We start from the raw sequence: 21875 nt of genomic DNA on the forward strand, positions 1-21875 counted from the left end.
GCCTCGTTGGCTTAGTGGTAAAGCGCATCACTAGTAATGATGAGATCACTGGTTCGATTCCAGTACGAGGCAGTAGAAAGTGGCCCTTGGATGTGAAAGATCAGCTTTTGTCTTTTGCTGTCAGTCTGTCAGCGTTGAGACTTGCGCTGAGCGCATGGTGTACATGGTGAGGGGTTGCCACAGATCGGCCTTTCGGGACCGGTCAAGGTGAGAATTGGCACCCGGATGACAGATGCTCTTACGGACTCGTTGCATATTTTTCCGCAACAAAAACCCCGTCGTAGAGCACATTGGCATGAAATTATACCCCTCTGGCCACGCAAACGATGTTGGGCAAAGAGAGCACGTGACACTCACCGACTGACCGACAGCAAAGCCACACCGGATAAACAGCCGTCTCCCGCATCCTGCTCACCAGCCCCAACCCGACAGACAGGTTCAATCGGGGCCATGCGCGTGAGGGGAACAGTCTCCAACTCCCATCCCTACACTGCACGGCTAAATCTCTCTCCCCTTTCCCCCCTCTATACCAAGCCTTTCAACGACATGCCATCAAACCCTCACGAACGAGGCTCGATTTTTCTCCCATGACACTGCCAGCCGGCGAAATCACCACACACACCCCCGACATCGCACGCCAAAACGGTAGCAGGAAGGAAAAACGGAACAAGCAACCAAAAACGGCAGAGTCATGATGCCACCGGTGGATCCCGCCCGCCCGACCCGCAACGCGTGGGTTCGCAATGGATCCCCCAGGTCCTGGTGATAAGCCCGCGAGTCCACTGAGCGAGGTTGAAAGCGAGAGAAAACGGGGGCGCGCGCAATGGGGCGTCTCCACGCTCGCGCCCCCTTCGCCCTTTCTGCTTGTCACTACGAGGGTCCTCCTGGTCAAGGGCAAGGGAGCGGACGGGTTCCCCGGATGGATGAAGACACACAAAGACGATGGAGTACGCAGTGGAATGAAGCAAACGAGGGGGGAGGCAGAGGAAGACGAAGGAGATATGTGCAGGCTTCCGTTGGATGGTCGAGCAAGTGCGACACAGCAGCCACTGGCACGAACTCGTACCATTGCGAAAGAGGGAGCAACAGTCGCACCGCATGAGAGAGGATGGCTGACTGTTCCTCTGCTGCCAGCCAGCCATCCACTGCCGGCATGCCACAGGCGCGGCAAGTGCGCGAATTGGCAGAGCACGTTGAATCGACGCCGCTCGCGCTCTCTCCTTCTCTCCGCCGAGTTGGCCGAGGGAGGAGCTCGGGGGGCGGAGGCTACGCAGCGACAATCGGTTCCAAGGAAGTAGACAGGAGGGGGGCAAACTTGGGTGCTGACCCTGTTTACCCCCCCTGCTCCCTGGACTGACTGACCCCAGAGTGTGCCCGTCACAGTCGTCCCGTGCCCACGATGATCAGGGAGAGAGCGACTGTGGCCACGATGCGCGCCAGCGAGACTGGTTAGACCGCCCACTCACAAGCGCCCTCACACTCTCCGCATCTTCCTCCTCTCCCTCGTCTCTTTTTCCCGCCCCCTTCCCGTCTGAACAGATTGCCAATCACACAGGTCAATTGAGAGCTCTCTGCCTGAGCTTCTCAGACTCGATTCAAGAGTGGATATCTTGCCGATTGGACATGAATTCAATATCTGGGGAAGCATTTCAAGTGAAACAAGCAAGCTTTGAGAGCCAAAAACGTAGGGGATGAATTTTTTGTTATTTTTACAAAAGAGGTTTCCCCCGAACTCTCGCTCGGGGCAAAGGGGTTTGGTTTGAGGGAGGCGGGAAAGAAAGCTTTCACCCTCCCACGTTTTTTCCTCAGTAGTCATCCATCTATACAACAAGGCCCAGGAAAGACCTCTTGTCATCTCAGCGATGACCCTCCACCATCCTCTCCTAAAGAAAAGTGTCGTACCCTCCGGTTGTCTATCCCGTCTATTACTCTATGTGTCGCTATGCGGGGAACAGCAGCGCTGTGGGACGTCCGATCCTGGGCGGTGGACGATTCGGGCACAGTGCGGCCTGCCGGAAGCGATCTGACTTCACGACATTGCCACCACCTCGCTCATATCGGTGTGCGAAACGCTTAGGTCTGCGAGCCTGGTTAGACGGCTGTTCAGGTGTCATGGGGGACTAGCGGACAAAACGTACGAACTTGGCCATGAGGGCAACCATGAGGTCGAAAAGACCAATGGCCTCGACGAAGGCGAAACCCAGAATGGCGTAGGAGAAGAGCTGGCCACGGAGAGCAGGGTTGCGGGCAACGCTGTTGAGGAGGGCAGCGAAGACGAGACCGATACCGATACCGGCACCAGTCAGACCGATGGCGGCGGAACCCATGCCGATGTTCTTGGAGACCTCGACCATGGCCTGAGCAATCTCAGAGGAGTAGGCACGCTTGGCCTGGGCGTTCTGGAACATGCGGCTGGCGTTGGCCTTGAGGGTGACCTGGGGGCGGGCGCTGGAGAAGCCTGGAGGAGACTGCCGTCAGTAACGCTGCTCGGCAGAGCGTCTGCAGTCCCAATTGGGACCGAAGATTCTCATCCTCAAAGATTTTCACTCACCAGTGATGGTGCGCTTGGAGGCGGCCATGGGGGCGGCGCGGACGGCAGGGCGAGCGGCCTTGGTAGCCATGGACGAAGCCAGGCGGGAGGCGAGGACACGAGTGGAGGCCATTTTGTCTGATGGGGAGGAGTGATGTGGAATAGACGGGATGGAGAGGAGAGGCTTGCTGAATTGGAAGGAGAAAGAGAAGGAGAGATAAAGCTCAAGGTCTGGATTGGAGGTGAGGTAGGGTGGAAGAGAAGAAGAGAAAAATGATCGGGGAGGGAGGAAAAGCTCGAAGCTCGGTAGAGCGATAGGGCAGGGGGGTGGCCGGACCGCGGGAAGGTGGCCCAGGGCGAAACATCATAGGCCGGTCGGATCAATCAGGGCCCTGCTCGCCCAAGGATTAGTGTCTGTTGAGCGGACTGAGGCAGACGTTTTTCCATGCCGGGCGGTGGGTGGACCGCAATGAGCGAGGCGATGGAATCCACAGACGAGACATGATATGGGGCCATCCGTTTCGCTCGTTGAATTGGCTCAGATGGTGTTCGCTCGCTGACTCGGGCAATATCGGGACGGCGTCATCTCAGAGGGAAGCCTTGGAAGCCTGAGGTTCGGTGGTACACAGAATTCAGAGCCTGAGGTTCACTGGAACGCTTGGCTGGTTGACACGAATCATGCAAGTGGGTTGGCGGATTTGGACTCGCGCAAGTTTTTCTTATGGCCCAAGTTGCCAGATAAGAAATTTAATGCACTTGCCCACCAGCTGGTACCCAAGGCTGTGCGTGCGACACTGGGCTTCTCTCAAATATAATTGAATAGCAACTTTGCCAGAGACGCAGGCTTTTCCTTCGGATGGCATCACTGAGTCCTTGCTAGTTGCCCGGGCTTCATTGCATCAGGAGACCAGCGCAGTCCCTAACGGTTCGAAGTTGCGTCAAAAAAGAAGGCATCAGATGTTGACCCCCACAGCGATCCTCAGGCAGCCCCCACTATGAGGCGCAAAACCCAATCCGAAGAGCAGATGCAAAAGTGACGCTCACACGTGGGTGGGCCCTCCCCTGCCTCATCCCTGCGAGAGCCGAACCAGACGAGTGGGACCGCCATTTTCGAGCTGGAAGCCGTGAGGGATAAAAGGGGGACGACGAGACGCCGTTCGAAGGTTCTTTGGAAAGGAGAGGTTTGGTTCCTGAGAGCTCGTCTCTTCGTCTTCGACTTCGACAGTCTTTGTTGCATTGGCGAAGGTGGTCAGTTCGAAAACAAACTTTCATCGTCAGTACCTCGGACATGGCGTCAGCCAGCCGACGCCTGGATGAGCTCATGGATTGCCCCTGGCATGTCGCTACGTTAGATCCCGGCCGGTCGCCGAAATCTCTGCCGACGCTGCAACGCAGTGCAGTGCATCCTTACCTGCACCGCGCTGCTGGGCGCGGCTGGTTCACTGAATGACTGAGCAACAACCTGGCTGGGTCGGCTTGGCTTGCTCACCCAGCTGGGCAGCACGTGTGTTCCGCCAATGAGTGCGCGGGACCTCGGGGGCTTCCCTTTGGGCCGATCCTCCGAGGTCTGAGAGTGGCCGTAGGAGATGAGCGACGAGCGAAACGGGAAAGCAAACAGCTGGCGGGAACATGAGGAGATTGGGTGCGGGTCCTGACTCGTCCGAGCTTGTCTCGGGGGGAAGCAGAGTTTTCCAAGCCAGGCCAACAGATCTGTCACCTCGATCAGGAAAGAAGTGAGGTGCCTGAGGCTCTGCGGCTGGCTGACACAACCGTGTCAGAGCACCTTACCTTATTGTAAAATGACGCAGCTCGCGTTTCTTGTTCCGTACCGTGAATGACGGTACGCTCATCACCCTGAAGCGCTCCGATGTCGCCCTTGTCGATGTGATTTGGCCAGAGAAGCAGATGCAATCCAGTTGCTCGACAACTCGAGGCTGTTAGGTGTGCACACCGGTTGATCGACGAGCGAAGACTATTCGACGACAAGTTATAGTTGTGGCCTTCTCGAGCTTGTCTGACACGAGGCCGCGATCCGGAAACCGCCCAAGGCCTGATGACGTGACTCTCATGCTGTCAGGTCGAGGTTGACAGTGAACCCCCCACGGGCTGCCAGCTCGCAACAGCCAGCTGGCCAAGCCTGTTCAGCTGTCGAAAGGGGGTCTTGGTGTTTCAACGGAAGAAGGAAAATGGAAGAAAGGAAAGATTAGCGACGGTTCCTGCAGATGCCTGAGGCCATTGGCTGGCAGATTGATGCAACCTTGACTCCCAGGGATTGGACATGACGGCCACTTTCGGGTCCACCGACCCGGCGGGTAAGACCGGGAATTGCGCCTCTGGAATACGATCTTCGATTTCAGCACAGGTGGTGGCTAGACGCGAATGCAAGGTCTCAAAATGCTATTGTTGAATGCCAAAGCTTTTGGTGATGTTGGTCTTCATCCTATTCTTGTTCCGTGTTTCTTTGTAGCAAGGCGTCTGAGGCACCTATTTACTTTACCTTAGGTAAGGTACTTTAGGTAAGGTGAAATCAGGCAAGGACCCAGTGCATCGTGCTTTCTACAATCAGAGAGTCGGTGGTGCTTGCTTGTAGGAAAGCTCCAAAGGACGTCTGCTCACCAAATCATCCCGTTTTCTGCGTTTGTTGCCTTGATAGGTACCTTCGGTTGTAGCAGATATGAAAGACCGAAAGGGGCTATGGAAACGCATCACTTACTGCATCCCAGTCACACAACATAGCGGCCGATTTACAAATCCCCCAACCACGTTTCTGCTACGACGATATAGAGTCTATCATGCTAGCTCACTTCCTTGAACACGCCTGTCGGTGGTTGCCACGGCTGTGTCCCGATGAGACCATCCATCATCAATCAGCATGGCTGTCTTCACCTGGTCTGGATATATATCTCTTTAAGGCCACGAAGCAGAAATCTGTTGCTGGCCCCTGAGTTCCCACTCAGCACTAAGACATGCTCGGCAACCCTGGCGACACCCCCTGATGTCGTCAAGCCGGGCTTGAATGATTCCAAGTCTCTGGCAGAGGACAGGATGGCTGCCACACCATCCAACTGGCAGAAATGCTCGAACTTGTGGTGGCTATCACCAGCCGGAACAACGAATGCTTCATCAACCAACCTTGAATACCTGCAATACTCGTGAGGCTCGTCTCCCAATCTCTCGCGTCCTCATCATGCAACGGGGGCTCAGGCTCTAATCCTCGCTTTCAAGTAAGATGAGGTCAGGCCGGTGGCATGAGATGTCATGCCATTCGGCCATGCTGCTTGACGGAGGAGTACCTGCCTGTTCGCACCTAGATCGCCAATCATTCCTCATGATATCTCATCGTTGGATCGAACTAGCCGCTGCTTACTGGCGTCAACATCGCTGCTTGATCTTCAACCTTTAACTACAGACTGAGCCACGTCGAATGTGCTTTGTCTCATCACATGGCAGTCCACGGCACCTCACATACCGACCAGCTATGTGTCCATACTCTGCCCGTGATGGCTAGGTAGCATGAAAACATCATCAAAACATCATCGAAAACCGCGATGAAGCAGACATGCCTGGGTCAGTGTCTAATGACTGCTGGGTTCTATTGCTGCACCGAACCCTGTATAATCGTTTTGCTCTAGTTCCTTCCCTCCAAGACGAGATTCTTATCTCCCCCTGTGAAATACGTCTTGAGGTTCTCTCCAACAACTCTCCTCACATTCAGCCTCGTCGTGTCTGCGCACCAGGCAAGATGCGGACTTAGCACAACGTTGAGCCCGTCCTCCTGAATCTCTTTTCCGAGCAGCACGCTGTCAGCTCCTGAGCCCGCAGGTTCCGTGGCAAAAACGTCCGTCGCGACACCATACAGCCGCCCCTCACGCACAGCCGCCAGGAGTGCTGCCTCATCGATCGTGCCGCCGCGACCGACATTGATGAGAACGGCGTTAGGCCGCATCGTTGCAATTTCCTCCGTCGCGATGAAATTCACCGTTTCCGGTGTGTGCGGAACGACGACGAATATGACTGTCGCGGTGCGGAGGACGTCGGCAAATGGGGTCCGGCCCGCCGGGACAGGCAGAGCTTGGTTTTTCCGAGCAGCGACGAGAGTCGGCATGCCGAGGGCTTTGCAGAGAGTCTCGATGCGGCGACCTGACTGTTGTCAGCGGTCCCTGGTATGATGGCAAGATGGTGGGTGAAATCGCGCTCGAGGCAACACATTCGGCCCAAATGCAAGAAACACCACAATTACAAGGGAAACCTACCGATGGGCCCGTAGCCGAGGATACCGACAGTCTCGGTTTGGCAGGTGTGTGGCGGGCGACCCTCGGAGTCGCGGAGGAGGCCGGACATGGTGCCGCTGGTTTTCCATGTATTCGGGGTCGTTGGCGTGTAGGTCGACATGGCGTTGGTGAGGACAAGCAGGCGACGGCGGAGGGTAAAGTACTGCGTCGATTAGCTGCTTTGATCCTTTTCATGCCATGTCTGGCAGATGAGGCATGAAGCTGTAGGTGGGAAGTAGCTGACCATGGCCAGAGCGTGTTCAGAGACGGCCTCCAATGTGGCATCTGGTGAGTAGAAGACAGTCACGCCGCGGCGGCGGCATTCGTCAAGGTCAATGTGGTTCGTGCCGGTTGTTTCTGTGATAATGCATTTCCTATACCACGTAAGACAAATCCAACTGTCACAGGCAGGGGCTAGTTCAGTGATCCCAGTGAAGGCACTTACAGGTGAGGGGCCTCTCCGAGAGTATGGGCGTTGACAGGCACCATTGTCGTGATGAATATGCTTGCCTCGTGGAGCCTTGCTGCGATGAGCTCGTGCGCTGTCGCCGGTGTGTAATCGTACACTATAGATTCGTGTGTGTAGGGCGACGAATCAATCTCGGGGGCATCAACATGTATCGCCTCAAGCTTGACGATGACATGATGCGTGTCGCTCGGGAGCTTCTTGGGATGGATAATCTCTGCCTGGTTCGCCATGATGAGTTACTTCTGATTCAATCAACTCTGTAATAATTGCTACAGGCAAGGTCATGAGATGTTTTTGTCAATATCGGCGCGCACGTATATTTATTCTGATATGTTCCAACCTTCCACTGAGAGCTGCTCCCCGATTCCGGACCGACCGGCTTCGCCTCTTGCGATCCAGGGACAACATCGGCGCGGGGGGCGTCTGCATCTGCCACGGAGGAATAACACTAAAGGTCCACATGGCAATACGGGAGGCTACAAGCCGCAATGCGTCAAGAATCTTCAGTGGACGTTCCCACGTTGCCTTACCCGTGGTGTTTGTCATTTTTCGTATTACCTGGTTGCTGAAGTCTGATTTTGTTATTGTTCAATAACGATGCAGCCACCAGAAATGTCGCGAAGTGTCAGCTTTTGGGCATCTTCGTTCTCTGGGCCATCCTGCCCCGTGATCCTTGCCACCGAAGCCAGACGGCGGAGAATTGGATCTTATCCTTCCGACCATCAATGATACACCTGCTTCTAATGATTCTGGACGAGACGTGAAAGTGCATCGCATGAGGCCACGGTATCCTTTAGCAAATACGCAGGTAGCAAGTCCTCACCGGAACCCGAATTAGAATCGAACAAGGCGCAAAGAATGGCACGTGATGACCTCGGATCGCGCAACAGGGCATGGTCCGTGTAAGTCGCTTTCTGGCGCTTTCGGATGATGTTGCGAGTTCCGCTTCGCTTTGTTGAGCCGACAATGTGTGAACACCTAGCGGCTTTGGCTGAGAGTTTGGGCAATCTGAGACTCGTCTCGCGTGCCCTGCCAGCAACCAATTGCCTGGCATGGATTGCGCTGCGCCCAGCGCTGCGACCACCTACTGAGTCGTGCCGGCGGACGGGGGCACATACAATGCTTTCGTAGCTCTGATTATTGAGAGGTTTTCGGAGGTGTTGACTGGTGGAACTGAATGAGGTTCACGAGTAAGACGGTCCCCTCGTTACATGAGGCAGCGAGCGGACTTCACAGCTCATTCTCACAATCTCACCTATAGTGCTACTGAATCGAAGTCCCCAAACGAGGAGTATTGGGGCAAAGTTAAAAATCGTAGGGCGCGCGCTCGCTTTCGCGTAGACATCCTCTATAAAGAGGCGTCTGCTTCCCTATGGATGCCGTTCTCCTTGCCTCCAGGACATCTACACCTGTCGTTCTACACTCATCTCCGGCTCTCCCTTTCGATAGAGTAGATATCCAATCAGCCAACATGCATCTGCAGTCGACTCTTGCCTTCCTCCTCACCCTCGCCGTGGCCACGCCGGCCCTGGCGCAGTGCAGAGGCGCCATGACCAAGACCGAGATCAAGTGCCTCTCGGAGACCACCAATGGAAAATGCGACGAGTCTCGCCTGACCAGCAGGTGTCCTCCAGGCCAACGGACAAACTGGCAATTCATCCAGAATCGCTGTTATGTGATTGGAATCTGCGAGTACCAGGTGTGTACCCATGACGTCCCTGATCATCGACTGGGCCTCTTGTCGCATGCCTCACAGTCTCGACGAATTCTGCTCGCGAACACTGACGATTCTAGTACAATTGCTGCACGCGGTCCTAAAATCCCATCATGCTCCGCTCCTTTCTCAAAGACAAGGGCTGGAGTCCCTGCATTATCTTCTTGCGGTGAGCGGTGGCACTTTCGCATCAGTGCCGGCGCCGCACTACGTACATATTTTTTGATAGCGACACACCCAATGTACAAACTAGTATATTCTCAGACTCTGCGTTGAGAAGATTTCACCTTTGTGACAGTAGATTAGTGTACAATGGCTTCAGGTCTTGTTTGGTGGTGCTAGTGGTGCTGGAGCAAGTGAAAACATGTCCGTCACTACACCCGCATTGCCACTGTGACTATGGGTCAAGCGAATGGCTGATAGTGTTTCTCGAGCCTACATGACTTGCCAAACCATGTTCGCTTTAATTTTATCCTTGTAAAATAGCCTTGCAATTCGCTGCCCTTCCTGACTGGGTATCATACACTCCACCACATGAAGCTTCCTTGCTCGATAGCTATGGAGTGATCATAAGAAACCGTGATTTGACCGAACCCCGACGTACACGCATATTCCAATCGATACAATAGGGGCCAAGTACCCCTTTCTCGATACATTGGCTCGCTAGCTGTCTAAGTCTTCTGTCAACAACTCGGGCCATCAATTATCAGAAGTTGAGGAACTCATCGAAATTCGACTTGTGGTCTGCCGTACTATCATATCAAAATAAGGGCGTCGTTTGAGCTTTTTTGACAAGACTTGTGGATCCTCGGGGTGGATTACTATTCACTCAAACATATCATCATTGAAACCTCATGAATCGACATCTTGTTGAGCCGATAAAAGCCGCTGTTCATTTCATCCAACCTCCGACTACGGTGCGAACCCAGGCTCTGGCATGATTTCAGGCGATGGCGGTGTACCGCTGACAATCCTCACTTCCTGAACGTCGCACTCCTGTTTCCATGCAGAGGCGGCGCCTTCCGAGCCCCCTTGGGCCCATCCTCGCCCGTCTTCGAGTACGGGTCGAACCTCTCCTTCTGCACGCCTCCGCCAGCGTTGCGCCCCGCATGTAGTACCGAGCTCGCGTTGCTGTAGTCAAACGCCTCGGGCGCGCCGGCCGCCGCCTTGGCCGCCTCCTCCTCCGCCTTGCGTGCCGCCTTGGCCTGCTTCTTCGCCTCCTTGGCCGCCTTGCGCTCGGCCTTCTCGAGCTTCTTCCGCTTCTTCTCCGCCTTGTCGGCGCCCTCAAAGTCCGGCTCCGAGGCCGAGGCCGACTTGCGGCCCGTCTTGGCGTCGCTGCTCTCCTCCAGCTCGTCTTCGCTCGCCTCGGCCTGTGCCTTCTTCGCAGCCCGTTTGGCTGCTTTGCGCTGTAACTTGGCCGTCTTGCGTTCCTTCCTTTCGCGTTCGAGCTTGGCTTCCTCGTCCTCGATTTCGATAGCCTCTTCCACATCGGACGAATCCTTGTCGTCCTCGTCCTCGTCCTCGTCTTCAGAGCTGGAATCACTCTCCTCCTCCTCCTCTTCGACCTGCTTGCGTTTCAGCCCACTCCTCAGCGTGAACTCCCGGTCGGGCTCCTCCTGCGCCGGAGCAGCTGGCGCTGCAGATTCGGGTTGCTTGTCGGCCATCTCCACGTCTTCGGATGTTGACAGAGCCTTGTGTCCCGCTTCCTGCATGATCCTCTGCCACGGCAGCAGCACGTACCCCTGAGGCCTGCTCGTCAGAGAGGCCTCCCACTTGGAGCTGATCGGGACGTCGCCGAACAGCTGTGACCGGCTGAGCTTGCCAGACTGAACATCATCAGGGACGTCCGCCGCCCGCTCGCTCAACTTCTGGGTCGCTCGCCTCGTCGTTGTCGAGGAGCTGGTGTCGTTCTGGAAGAATCGAAGCAGGCTCTGGCTGTCGTCGCCCTCGTCGCGTCCCTTCTTGAACGCCGCCCAGATCTCGCCGACGTTCCTCTTGGCAATGATCGAGTTGCTGTGAATCAGGCTGTGCAGCGCCTTGGCGTCCGGAGGCATGTGGCGGGCGATCTCGGCAATGGCGGCGTTCGGGAGCACGTAGCCGGTGCTTTCGTCGAGGCGGCGCGCCGTGTCGTCTCGCCACTTCCAGATGGCGCGGTATGCCGCGAACTGCTTGCCGGAGAGGGGCATGGGGTTCTTCAGCAGGACGCCGTACCAGCCCCTGGAGCCGTGGCCGGTCTCGGGGTCAAAGTCGAGGCCTTCGTAGCGGCTCAGAGAGAGCTCCTTGGACTTCTGCAGCACCTGCTGGATAATGTCGGTTTCGGGCTTGCTGCGATCTGACGCATCCAGGAGCTCGTTGCGGATCCTGTCAAAAATGTAGAGCAGATAGTGTGTATCGGAGCGTGCGTAGTAGAACATTTCTTCCGGCAGTGGTCTGTTCGTGTGTTAGAAGAGGGGGGATTCAAGCGAGACACTCGAGCAGTCTTACCGAATACGCCAGTCTGCCATTTGGTACTTCTTGTCGGCGTCGAAGTCAACGAATCGCTTGAGAAGGTATGCCAAACTGCGTTGGGGGTAGCCAAGAATTTCAGCGGCAAAGAACGTGTCGAAGAGTCCGTTAATGTAGAGACCAAGATCCCTCTGTAGCCACTGCATGTCCATATGCGCGCCGTGGAAGACCTGACTGGTTAGATACACGATGGGTGGGTTTTCTGCTCTGTCAGACTTACCTTGACGATTTTGGGATTGGTAAAGACCTCGTTGAGAACCTCGAGCTGGTGACGCCACGGCTTCAGGGTGTCGACGATCCAGTCTTGATCGCGGGTGCTGATCTGCATGAGCGAGAGGAGGCCGGCATATGTCCTGGTATCGTGATGTTCCAAATCCACCGCAATTTCCTTCGCCTTCTTGAGCTCCCCCAACATCTCGAGAACACCCTCGTACGTGTCGACCCATTTCGCAGTAGTGGATTTTATAGGGTGGTAGAGAATGGGTTCGGCCTTCTGGTAGACTCGCTCGGGGTAATTCGCTGCCAGGATTTCGGCTTCGTATGGGTGTTTGGAGCCAGATTCTGCCGAGTCTTTCGCCAGGCTTTCTTCCAAGGGCACGGATGCGTTAGGTTTCTTGGAGAGAACAGGCTTCCATGACGTGTTGTCGACTGCGCGTTCGAATTCGAGTTGGGGTTTGGCCATGTTGGCGTTCCTCATGTTGGAGGCAAGAGCGGTTCTGGGCTTCTTCGCGTTGGGAGTCTTTTCACAAGTCAGCGAACGATGCATAACAACATTGACAGAAATGAGCTGTCCTACCGTCTCTGTGGGCGCATCTTTCCTCTTCAGCACACCAGTAAACTCGTCAATGGACCGGTCTGCTTTCTCGAGCACGTTGTCGAGAACGTCGACAATCTTGCGCCAGTGCATGTCCACATCGTCGGCATCTTCAAGCTCGGGAACAGATCCCTGTCCACAGACCTCGGCAGCCGACTTGAGGAGTTTGTGGGAAAGGCCAAGCAGCCGCGCGGTCGTCTCATCGAGCTCATCGGCGACGGAGGGGTCGACGGTGCGCTGGAAAGCGAGGTCCTCGGCGGCGATGCGGTTGGCAGACTTGACGGTCGTGACGAGCGCCTTCTGCACCTCGTCCTGCAAGGCCTTGAAGTCAGGAGAAGCCATGGCGACGATGGCGGTCGTAGGTTGCGATGGGATCGTCCTTGTCAGGCTTTGGGAGTTGAGGTGGGCTGGGTCAAAAAATCGTAGCGCAAAGGGTCGACTTTCAAGTGCGATAAGATAACGTCTTCAGATTCTCCACTTATCGTGAGGTGCATCGATTTCCACGATGTTGACGTGCAACGCGGTGCGATCTCGACGCAGATCCCTTGCTTCTTGATATGGAAAGTCCGGTCTGTAGCCAAAGGTTCCGATGTGATCTCCCAAGCTGAATCGTACATCTCTCTAGCTGAATTGTATCGGAGGTTCAGCATGACTTGTGGCAAGATTGACAGACCTGTACTCAAGCCCGAGCCAGCCGTTGTAGAGGTACGTACCTCGAAGCTTCACCACGTTTTAGTGAGCCTCAGGAAGCCTGTGTGACCTGGCTTTCGCCTCCCTCACTCACCTTTCCATCCATTGCGATAACCCAGCTCAAAATGTCTGCCTCTCTTGCGCCCGAGTGCAACGAGGTCAAGGAGTAAGAAGACTTGATCCTGCAAGAAGCCATGCGAAGCTTACAGGGAACAGACGATACGACACGTGCTTTCTGAAGTGGTACAGCGAGAGTAGGCCCAGTCCCCTTCACCCCTAGGCCTGCGCATTGCATCTCACACAGCACACCAGAGTACCTGCGAGGCGTTGGCGCCGACAACAATGAGTGCGCGGATCTCTTCAAGAGCTACCAAAAGTGCTTGACGGTTGCGATCAAGGAGCGCGGCATCGACAAGCTGGTGGAAGAGTCGAGGGAAGACAACAGGGAGAATGACGCGGCATACCTGGGTCGCAAGTGTAGGTTCACAACATTCTTGGCAGGCAGCTTGCATCTGACATGGTTCGCAGGACGGCACGTAGGTCGGCTTTACTTGCATGGAAAAAGGAGTATAGGGTTTGCATTTTTGACACACTTCTCATCGCACCCCAAGGGCATCCAGCTTGTTGATGTCTTCAGGATCTGGTCTCCTAGAAATACAAAGTCGGGATTTCATGCAGCGTGGCCATGTGTGCGCGTGCAAGAAACATCGCGTGGCATGATCAATGATACATTGATGAAAAGAAACTATGTTCACCCCTTGATTGATTCGCCCACTCAACTGCTGGTTTCTGAGGTCCCGCGGCGCCGCAACTCAAGCCAGAAGGCAAACAGGACATTATGGCAACATTGCACAGCATTCCACCCCCATCACCACACGTGACTCTCCCTAACAGGCCTTGAGCTATCCCCAAGAGCCAAGAGGCCCCCTGGAGAGAGAGAAGCCTAAGGTCAACGACCTGGGGCGCCAGTGCCGGGCCTTTTAGCGGGCCCAGATCCCTGGCGATCCACTAGAACGGTGGATCTGAACCATTTCGTTCCCGGGTGACGCCATTGGACACGCCTGAACACCTGCCCGCCGCCTGGTCTGGGCCTTGCACACAGGGGGGGGGCCCCAGCGGAGGTGGGAAATGGGAAATGGGAAATGGCTTCACCGGACGCACTGCTACCGCAGAATCGACGAGGAACCTGGGTTAAGTCCAAGTGGCCCCTCCCTCGACCTGAGACCCCTGGCGCTGCCGAACGCACTCGAAGCTTGCTTTCACCTCTGTGATACTCTCCCCTCCACGTTGGACTCGCTTGCTTGGACTCCGACAAACCACCACGACAACAACCTCCGTTGACGACACCTTGCTCGTTGTTCAACCCTCTCCCAAACGCCATCGAACTCGTTGCCCCCCTCCAAAAGGTGTCTCTCTTCCCCCGAGCTTTTCACTCGCACCAATTCCGAGCTTCAACTCCATCTTGGCGACCACATTCAAGCTCGGCATGCGATGCCCCAGGACATAGCGATTCTATGCACCCCCTCTCGGTCGTCAGCTTTGCCATCTTCGTAGCCGGCTACATCACCGCTCGATGGGACCTCGTTACGCGCCTCTATGAGCTTGCCATCTTTGCCTGGGACCACGGAGTCGTTGTAAGATCTACTTCCTCCCAAGACCTTGCCTGGTTCTCTTGCGCTGCTCTGCGCTGGGCTGCCCTGCATCAAATGTTCTGACCGTGTGCGCCATCGCAAACAGCAACGCGCCGCCAAAGGGTTCGCTCTCTTGACCCTCCTTTACTGCTTCATCTTCATACCCGTGGAACGTCTTGCGACGAGAGAGGCTACTCTGGTACGACCGAACCAACTGCTCCCCTCCCCTACCCCTGGACCTGATGTGTCCTCTTCCATGAGACATGTCCTGTGCATGTGCGACTCGCTGTCGATCTAAAAGCTTGCATGTGCTGACCAAACGTTTCGCGCAGCACCCACGATCTCCCGCCTCTGGCGTATCGGCTCGAGAACAACTACGTAGGCGGGGTTCTTTCTGATCGCGCTGCGCGAACTCGCGACTGTCATGCAAGGAAGCGATGGCTTGATGAGGATATTTTGGCCCACGGACATCCAGAGGTCAGAGCTGCCGGGCGTCGTTGTGGGTTGGCGCAACTCCCCTCTGGATGTCTTTGTCGTTGCGGTGCTGGACCACGTCGACGTAAGCATCCTCCGTCGCCCGTCTTTGTGCTTTCGGCATCTGCGCTGACAATGTGATGAACAGCCGGGCCATGTCGAGTTCGCCTTCAAGGTCGGAACGCTGTTCCGTAACTCCCCTCATCCCGTCAGCCATATCTACGAACGGTGCGGACATGCCTCGATGCATGTACTGGGACTGACGAACGCTGGCGATGATGTTGTGCTGGACCCCTTCCTCATCTCAGCCGTGACAGCAAGTGGCTGGAGGGTGCCGCAGATCACATGCGCCAAAGCTACGAGCATCCAGATCATTCTCTACGACCGACCTCTGCCCAGCAAGATGCAGTACATATCTTTGCGACCGATATCGCTTGCTCTCGGGGACAACGCGCCAAGTGCCGAAGAAGTCGAGAGCGAATTGGAGCACGAGCGCCTGGAGAACCGGCAAAAGGAGCAGAAGCGCAAGCTCGTCGAGAAGCTGAAGCAACACATCATAGTCAAGCGCTCGCCATCGTTGAAGGAGAAGGCATTGCCCAAGATCATCAGTCAGGTCAATTGGGCTTACGAGCTTGAGCGCCTTCTTCAGAAGAACGTTTCACGCATAGGAACCCGCCCTAAGCGAGCGCTCAGTGTGTCGGAGCGTGTGGCAGAGCACGCGGAGACGATGAGGAACTACGTGTGGGATCTCGTCGTGCTGTACCTGTTTCCTGTCATCCAATGGGGATTCGTGTACATGCTGATGGGGCATCGAGCCGTCGCCGAGGTGCTGCTGCGTATCCTTGAGTGGCGTGCGCGACCTCACTACGCGGCCCTCAAGGACATATCGGCAACTGCGCAGCAAGTTGAGATCCGGTTACAACAGTTTTGTTATTGGCCGATACAGTACAGGACACTTCGGCAGCGCAAGGACAACTGGGAGAGCATCACCACAAGCCACCCGGACTACATCCGCTTCTACAATAGCCTTTGGCTGGTCGCAAACGATGTCATCATTGGCATCGCCCTGGGTTCCTACATCATCGACAACGGAGAGTGGGTCGCAGGTACGATCGCGCAATTGCTGCAGACGTACACCGTCGAGGCCTTGCGGAGAAGCATCTCGTGGCTCATGGGTTACCCGGCTGGCCTGAAGCTCAACCGTGAGCTGGCTTTGTTCCTTGGCGACCTCTTTCTCTGGGTCATCGAGTATTGGTCAGGTATGCAGTGCTTGCTCACACGTCGAAAGGAAGCATGGCTAACAGACACACAGGGTGTATTGTTATTACCCAGAAGATGCTTCCACATGTCGTGTGGTTTGTTGGCTTCTCCAGTTTCGCCGGGGCGAGCATGCCAATCGCTGTGGTGTCCGACCTCCTTTCGCTTCTGACTGTCCACATACACTGTTTCTACATGGCGTCCGCACGCATTTTTCACTGGCAGCTGACCATCCTCATCTCGCTTTTCCATCTCTTCAGGGGCAAGAAACACAACATCCTCCGAAATCGTATCGACTCTTGCGACTACGACCTCGACCAGCTGCTCGTCGGCACCATCCTTTTTACCGTCCTCTTCTTTCTCCTGCCGACCGTTGTCGTGTTCTACCTCAACTTTGCCGTGGCTCGCATGGTCATCATCAGTTTGAAAGCGGTCCTCGACACTCTCCTATCCTGCCTAAACCATTTCCCTCTCTTTGCTCTGATGCTACGGGTCAAGGACCCTGGACGCCTGCCCGGTATGTCTTTCAAACTGGGATGCTTGTTTTTTCTAAGCTAATCATACCCCAGGAGGCATCCGGTATGAGCTGCGTAATACTGTCGACGCGAGGTCTCATCCCCAGACCTCTTCCCAAACCCCAACGTCCGTCATCTATCTCAAGGTCCGTCTCATTACAAGCCACTTGTGTAAAAATCAATCCAGTTGAATTACCTACTAACAGTGCACAAGCCCATACCCCTCACCTTCGGCGCCATGTTCCACCAGTATTTCCAGATGGGCAATCGCATCCGCAAGCACTACCTCTCGCCGCGTGTGCTCTTCTCCCTCCTCACAGGCCAATTCGTCCCGCCCATTAATCGTAGAAACCTGTATAGCTTGCAGTACAGCATGCTGCCGAATCAACGCCCAACCATTCGTGAGATGTGGAACGCCGTCACAGCACCATCACCAGGTGCGAAGAAACCGTTGCCCTTCATCGTCAACGGGCGGCGGTATCCCTCCGGGCCCGGCGGCGGCGGCCGAGCAAGATATCATTAGTTGTAATTAGAGTCGAAGCGATAGACATGAAGTAATGAAGCGTTGTCAGCATGCGTTGCGTTAGCATTCTATGGTGCCCCTGTTCTCAGAACCTGCATGCTTCTCTCCCTGCGTCCTCATCTTGCTCGCACGTCGTTGATCACGCGCACTTCCTCACCTCGGTCAGCCCGCCCCGCCAGTCCTCCCACCCGTCTTCAGCAACGCCAAACATGTAGCTCAGCACCATGTCCTCCGCCACGCCAGCCGCGCCACCATGCGCCGCACCGAGGCACTGCGTGCCGATGCCCGGATCAGCCTGCGTCGCGCGCACCCGGCCGCCGGGATCCTCCGTCCCCGGCTCGGCCGCCCCGTTCCACAGCCCGAAGAGGAGCCCGTCGCAGACCGCAACCTGCGCCTGCTCCGGCGCCAGCGTCAGTGGTTCTGCGCCGTAGAGGCGGGTGAAGGCTGTCGCGGCGTGCACGAGGGCGGCTTGGCCTGGGGCGTCTTGGGCGAGCGGGAGCGGGGCGGTGCAGAACCAAAATACCGCTTCGGACGCAGTCGTGAGGGGGTAGAGGGTTAGGGGGAGCAGGCTGGCAAGTCTCTGGTGCCGAAACGCAAGGTTAATCTACCGGTGGATGATGGTACTGTGCGTCAAGAGCGAGAGGCTCACCATTTTGCTTGTCATGTCTGCCTGGGGTTCGAGAGGTTATTCAAGCTTGAGAGGACGGAGACTTGGGGTTTGGGCATGAGTGAGATTTCGAGGCAGAGGCCGCGGATGCCTTTAAAGTACGAAAGAGGCCAGTTGCGTGAGATCTGATGCGATCCCGGGATACGGGTATGCATGCCATTTGGTAGGTCCTCGGGAGGCCAGAGCGGAAAGCTGGTTACGCGAGAATGCCGATACAGAAGAGTCGAGTGCATCATGGTGCTTCCGTCCATGTCGGATAGAGTCTGAGCTGTCACACGCGGAGCAGCTGACCTTCGATAGTCAAGCTAGGCATGATTCAAAGACTCTGAAAGCAATCAAGTGTTCATCACACTCAGTCTAGATAAGTGTTGAGGACCAAAGCACACATGTATTGGGCCGAATTTTGATGAAGACGGAGCCCTCGTCACACCAGGGCCTTCGCCTGTGAGAATCGTAGTCCATATTTGCTCAAATACGTATCCCTTTTTTCAAACAGTTGATCTCGAGGTCAAGAGTTACAATGATCTCAAACTAATGCAGGCACCCGCTGCCAAATCGCCTTGATCGGGCCACCGGCATGAAACAAAAACTCCCAGCCCACAGGGTCCTAGAGCATGGAGCACCACTACGATGACTAGGAAGAAATAAATTGGGACATGGCTCGGGAGGATTTCGGTCCTGTTGAACAGTTGCACAGTGCCACACTGCAGCACAACGTAATGATAGCAGCTTCGATTTGCTCACCCAGCCCTCGTCCTCGCCATATCTAGTACACGACGAGCGCACATAGGCAACCCGTCGAACCACGCACACGCACATCCCCTGTCCGAAGCAGTCGCACCTGTCATTCTCGTTCTCCTGCCTCGCGTCACCTCGAATCTTTCCCAACCGAATGATCTATTCCCTAAAGAGCCAGACACTGGAAAGCTGTCCTCGTTGACGGATTAAAGAAACGGCTCACGCAACATCGGTGGCTCGCGCATTCGAAGCAGGAGCGCAATTTCGTAGGTAACACAGAAAAGAAGCGTAAGAGCAATCACATGCCGTCAAACTCGCCGCCAAGGTCATCCTCGTCAAGGTCGCCCTCTTGGATTTCCTTTGCCATCTCCCTCTCACGCTCGCGAGCCTCTTGGGCATTCTTCAGCTCCAGGCGATGCTGGTTCATGGGGAAGCGCATGGCCTAGGTTTCGGATGTCAGTACATCAATCTTAGAAGCTGTGATTCAATCAGCTTACCTTGACGCTCTCGTCGTGCAGAGCCAAACAGGCACGGATTCGGTCGTGGAAAGCCTCGCCCGGCTCTCGCGTAGCATAGACGTCTCCAATCTCCTTGCTCTTCATAAATCCGTGCTCGCGATCCAGGGTAGCCTCGATCACACCATCGCGAATGGCTTTGGCGACAATGTATTCAGCCGACTCCTCGCTTCCGAGGTGGAGGCGGATGCAGATGTCCCGCAGCGAAATTCGGGAGTAAGACAGAGACATCATGCGAATGCCCGTCTTGATCACGTTTTGCCTCAAACGAAGGATCAGGGTGTAAGTGCCGTCCCGTCGGAAGACATCGGCGTGGTCTGCGATAATGGTCTCAAAGTCTTCGAGGTTACCGACGCGCACAGCCTGCACCAGCAGGAAGTACGGGTGCAGCGCTAGCTCCAGAGTAGGCTGACGGAAAGTTGACCGCTCAGGGATATCACCCATCAGCAGCTCCACAACCAAAAGAAGCTTCGTAGCGGTGGCTGAAAAGCCTGCCGCGCAGGCACTCGATGGCGCCTTCCTCGTCGCGGCAGTGAGATGCTCGTGTGCCTCGGTGTAGCGTAGCTGGACCGCGCGGATGCGCCCAAGATAGTACAGGAAGCGGGCAACCTGATTGTTGACGGCGTTCTCCGGGAACTGGGTGTGAGAGACGAGCAGATCAGCTTGAGAAATGTGAGACGTCAAGAGATAGTTGCGCAGCAGCAGAACAATGACCGACGCCTGTGTGTCAATGTCCTTGCGCAGCACTGCAGTACGCAGGGCAGCGAGGAGCGTTGGGCGGATGGCAACGACGGGGGACTGGGGAGAAGGCGGCTGGGGGTTGAGGTGCTCGCAGAAAAGCGAATAATAGAAATAGACCTTGGCAGACAGCGAATCCAGTGTGCGGCGGTTGAGGGATTGGATCCGATCCGAGAGGTACTTTGAGAAATCGGCACCACGCTGGAACTGCTTCGTGTCGAAGAGATGGACCTGGATCAGAATACCGAGGAAAAGGTCCACCTCGGGAATGATCTCCTTGACTTCCTTCTTGGAGCCGTTCTTGGTGGCGGCCTTTGAGACATCACTGTCGACCTCCATCTCCGAAGCAGAAGACTGGCCCAGTGGCAGACTCTCTCGACCAATGGCAATAAGGAGCTGTTTAGCTGCGTTACCAGATGTGACGGTCGCGGGAAAGGTTTCGACAATTGCTTGGGCGATGACGTCTGGGGTCAGGCGTTTACGGATAGTCGAGATTGACCTCAGCGCTCGGAGGGAGAATCGGGCATCGAACAGTGCAACGGCACGGTCGAGCAGCGCAAAGTTGCTCTTGATGTCTGTTGTAAACAAGTCGTCAGCACCAGCGTCACATGCACCGAGCTCGCAAAGAGCTACGTCGCCACATACCTGCCACGGCTTGGACGACAGGGTCAACCTTGACGGCGGCGTCGTCGGCGTTCTCTTCGTCACCCATAGCGACATCACCATCAGCATCCGGCGGTGGCAGAGTCGAGGACTGCTTGGTGCCCTTGGAAGGGGGGACCACAACCGTCATCTCCTCGTCGCCGTCCTTGGCGCCCTTCTTGTTCTTGGACTTTGCATCCTTCATGTCGACATCTTTGGTACTCCTGTAGCCGTTCTGGGTAGGCTTGTTGCCGTTGCTATTGGGGGTCTTTCCTGGCATAGTGACGGGGGCTCTTGGTTTTGTGAATGGCTTCTGGGTTGCTTGGTGACTCGATGATCGTGGCGAGTCGACTGCAAGGCGCGCCCGGCAGGAGGAGCTGGCTGCGTGTCACGATATCGGAGCACGTGTCTTCGTGGATAAGTGCGAATAGAGGCGCCTAGGCGTGCTGAAGGTAGTCAGATGCCGGGCGGTGGGGATGGGTGTCTGTCGTTGATGGGGGTTTGTTGTGGTGTTGGTGCTGTCGATGCTGATTTGTCTTGTGATGCAAGGCGATGGAACATCGAGCTTCAAAGATTGAGCCCAGCCAGGTCACGACAGGTGCGACGGGGGCGCGGTATTGGGGGTACAGGGCTGTGTGCGGTGATGGTGCCCAGCAGAGAGGTACTGGGTACGTACCGAGAGCTAGCGCAGCAAATTACTGGGGCCGGAACCAGTGGCAGTCGCTCCTGCTGTAGTGACCGTGGGTGACGTTGTCGATGTTGCCTGTCTGCCTGCCCAAGCTGTCTTGGCTGTCTCTCGAGAGCCTACTTACATAATCCGCAGACGTGGAGAGGCGTGTCTGGGGCACGATGCGATGAGGACGAAGCGTTTCAAGTGGCATATGTATGCGTATGTGATTGCATTTAGAATATACTCACAGATGATCGTGCGATCAGGCTCGCAAGTTATGCAGTTTACTGTCGCTGCCTTGCGGGGGAGAGCGATGCTAAGGAAGCACCTCCCTCCCTGTCCTCAAGTCGGTTCCTCCCTACCTGTAATTTCAAGCCGTAACGTGCGATGAGGCCAATATGAAGGTACTCTACAAACACAAGTCGAGGAACATGGACCTTCGGTGTTTGAAGATTGACAATGGAAGCGATCGAGACAGATCTTTCGTGATCGCACATTTCAACCAAGCACTG

At 55.7% G+C, this 21875-nt stretch overlaps 7 protein-coding genes and 1 non-coding gene across 8 annotated transcripts; 3 read left to right on the forward strand and 5 right to left on the reverse strand.

Moving 5' to 3' along the window:
* D7B24_008069 lies at window positions 1-72 on the forward strand. The gene has a single exon. It is a non-coding gene; the product is annotated as a tRNA-Thr (tRNA).
* A 2001-nt stretch (window positions 73-2073) lies between these two features.
* ATP5G2 (ATP synthase F(0) complex subunit C2, mitochondrial) lies at window positions 2074-2663 on the reverse strand (the record flags this gene model as incomplete). The annotated part of the gene is made up of 3 exons (XM_028642165.1): window positions 2074-2079; window positions 2139-2458; window positions 2552-2663. 3 exons carry the CDS (start codon window positions 2661-2663, stop codon window positions 2074-2076), a joined length of 438 nt encoding a protein of 145 aa, XP_028498537.1.
* A 3495-nt stretch (window positions 2664-6158) lies between these two features.
* On the reverse strand, window positions 6159-7500 carry D7B24_008071 (uncharacterized protein; the record flags this gene model as incomplete). The annotated part of the gene is made up of 4 exons (XM_028642166.1): window positions 6159-6670; window positions 6784-6964; window positions 7046-7175; window positions 7247-7500. The coding sequence occupies 4 exons, from the start codon at window positions 7498-7500 to the stop codon at window positions 6159-6161; spliced, it is 1077 nt and encodes a 358-aa protein (XP_028498538.1).
* Window positions 7501-8741: 1241 nt separating this feature from the next.
* D7B24_008072 (uncharacterized protein) lies at window positions 8742-9210 on the forward strand (the record flags this gene model as incomplete). Its single annotated transcript, XM_028642167.1, has 2 exons — window positions 8742-8893; window positions 9027-9210. 2 exons carry the CDS (start codon window positions 8742-8744, stop codon window positions 9208-9210), a joined length of 336 nt encoding a protein of 111 aa, XP_028498539.1.
* Window positions 9211-9958: 748 nt separating this feature from the next.
* Window positions 9959-12645, reverse strand: RRP6 (exosome nuclease subunit; the record flags this gene model as incomplete). Its single annotated transcript, XM_028642168.1, has 4 exons — window positions 9959-11414; window positions 11469-11659; window positions 11710-12228; window positions 12286-12645. 4 exons carry the CDS (start codon window positions 12643-12645, stop codon window positions 9959-9961), a joined length of 2526 nt encoding a protein of 841 aa, XP_028498540.1.
* A 473-nt stretch (window positions 12646-13118) lies between these two features.
* GPI1 (phosphatidylinositol N-acetylglucosaminyltransferase subunit gpi1) lies at window positions 13119-17393 on the forward strand (the record flags this gene model as incomplete). The annotated part of the gene is made up of 10 exons (XM_028642169.1): window positions 13119-13159; window positions 13210-13247; window positions 13306-13470; window positions 14548-14627; window positions 14731-14823; window positions 15007-15183; window positions 15247-16357; window positions 16411-16872; window positions 16925-17016; window positions 17085-17393. 10 exons carry the CDS (start codon window positions 13119-13121, stop codon window positions 17391-17393), a joined length of 2568 nt encoding a protein of 855 aa, XP_028498541.1.
* A 139-nt stretch (window positions 17394-17532) lies between these two features.
* Window positions 17533-18045, reverse strand: D7B24_008075 (uncharacterized protein; the record flags this gene model as incomplete). Its single annotated transcript, XM_028642170.1, has 2 exons — window positions 17533-17973; window positions 18043-18045. The coding sequence occupies 2 exons, from the start codon at window positions 18043-18045 to the stop codon at window positions 17533-17535; spliced, it is 444 nt and encodes a 147-aa protein (XP_028498542.1).
* Window positions 18046-19096: 1051 nt separating this feature from the next.
* Window positions 19097-20973, reverse strand: RPN3 (26S proteasome non-ATPase regulatory subunit; the record flags this gene model as incomplete). Its single annotated transcript, XM_028642171.1, has 3 exons — window positions 19097-19240; window positions 19296-20626; window positions 20697-20973. The coding sequence occupies 3 exons, from the start codon at window positions 20971-20973 to the stop codon at window positions 19097-19099; spliced, it is 1752 nt and encodes a 583-aa protein (XP_028498543.1).
* Between the last annotated feature and the right edge of the window lie 902 nt (window positions 20974-21875).

This window comes from Verticillium nonalfalfae, assembly GCF_003724135.2.
Source record: "Verticillium nonalfalfae strain VnAa140/NRRL 66861 chromosome Unknown scaffold_7, whole genome shotgun sequence".
In the NCBI taxonomy this organism is placed as follows: domain Eukaryota; kingdom Fungi; phylum Ascomycota; class Sordariomycetes; order Glomerellales; family Plectosphaerellaceae; genus Verticillium; species Verticillium nonalfalfae.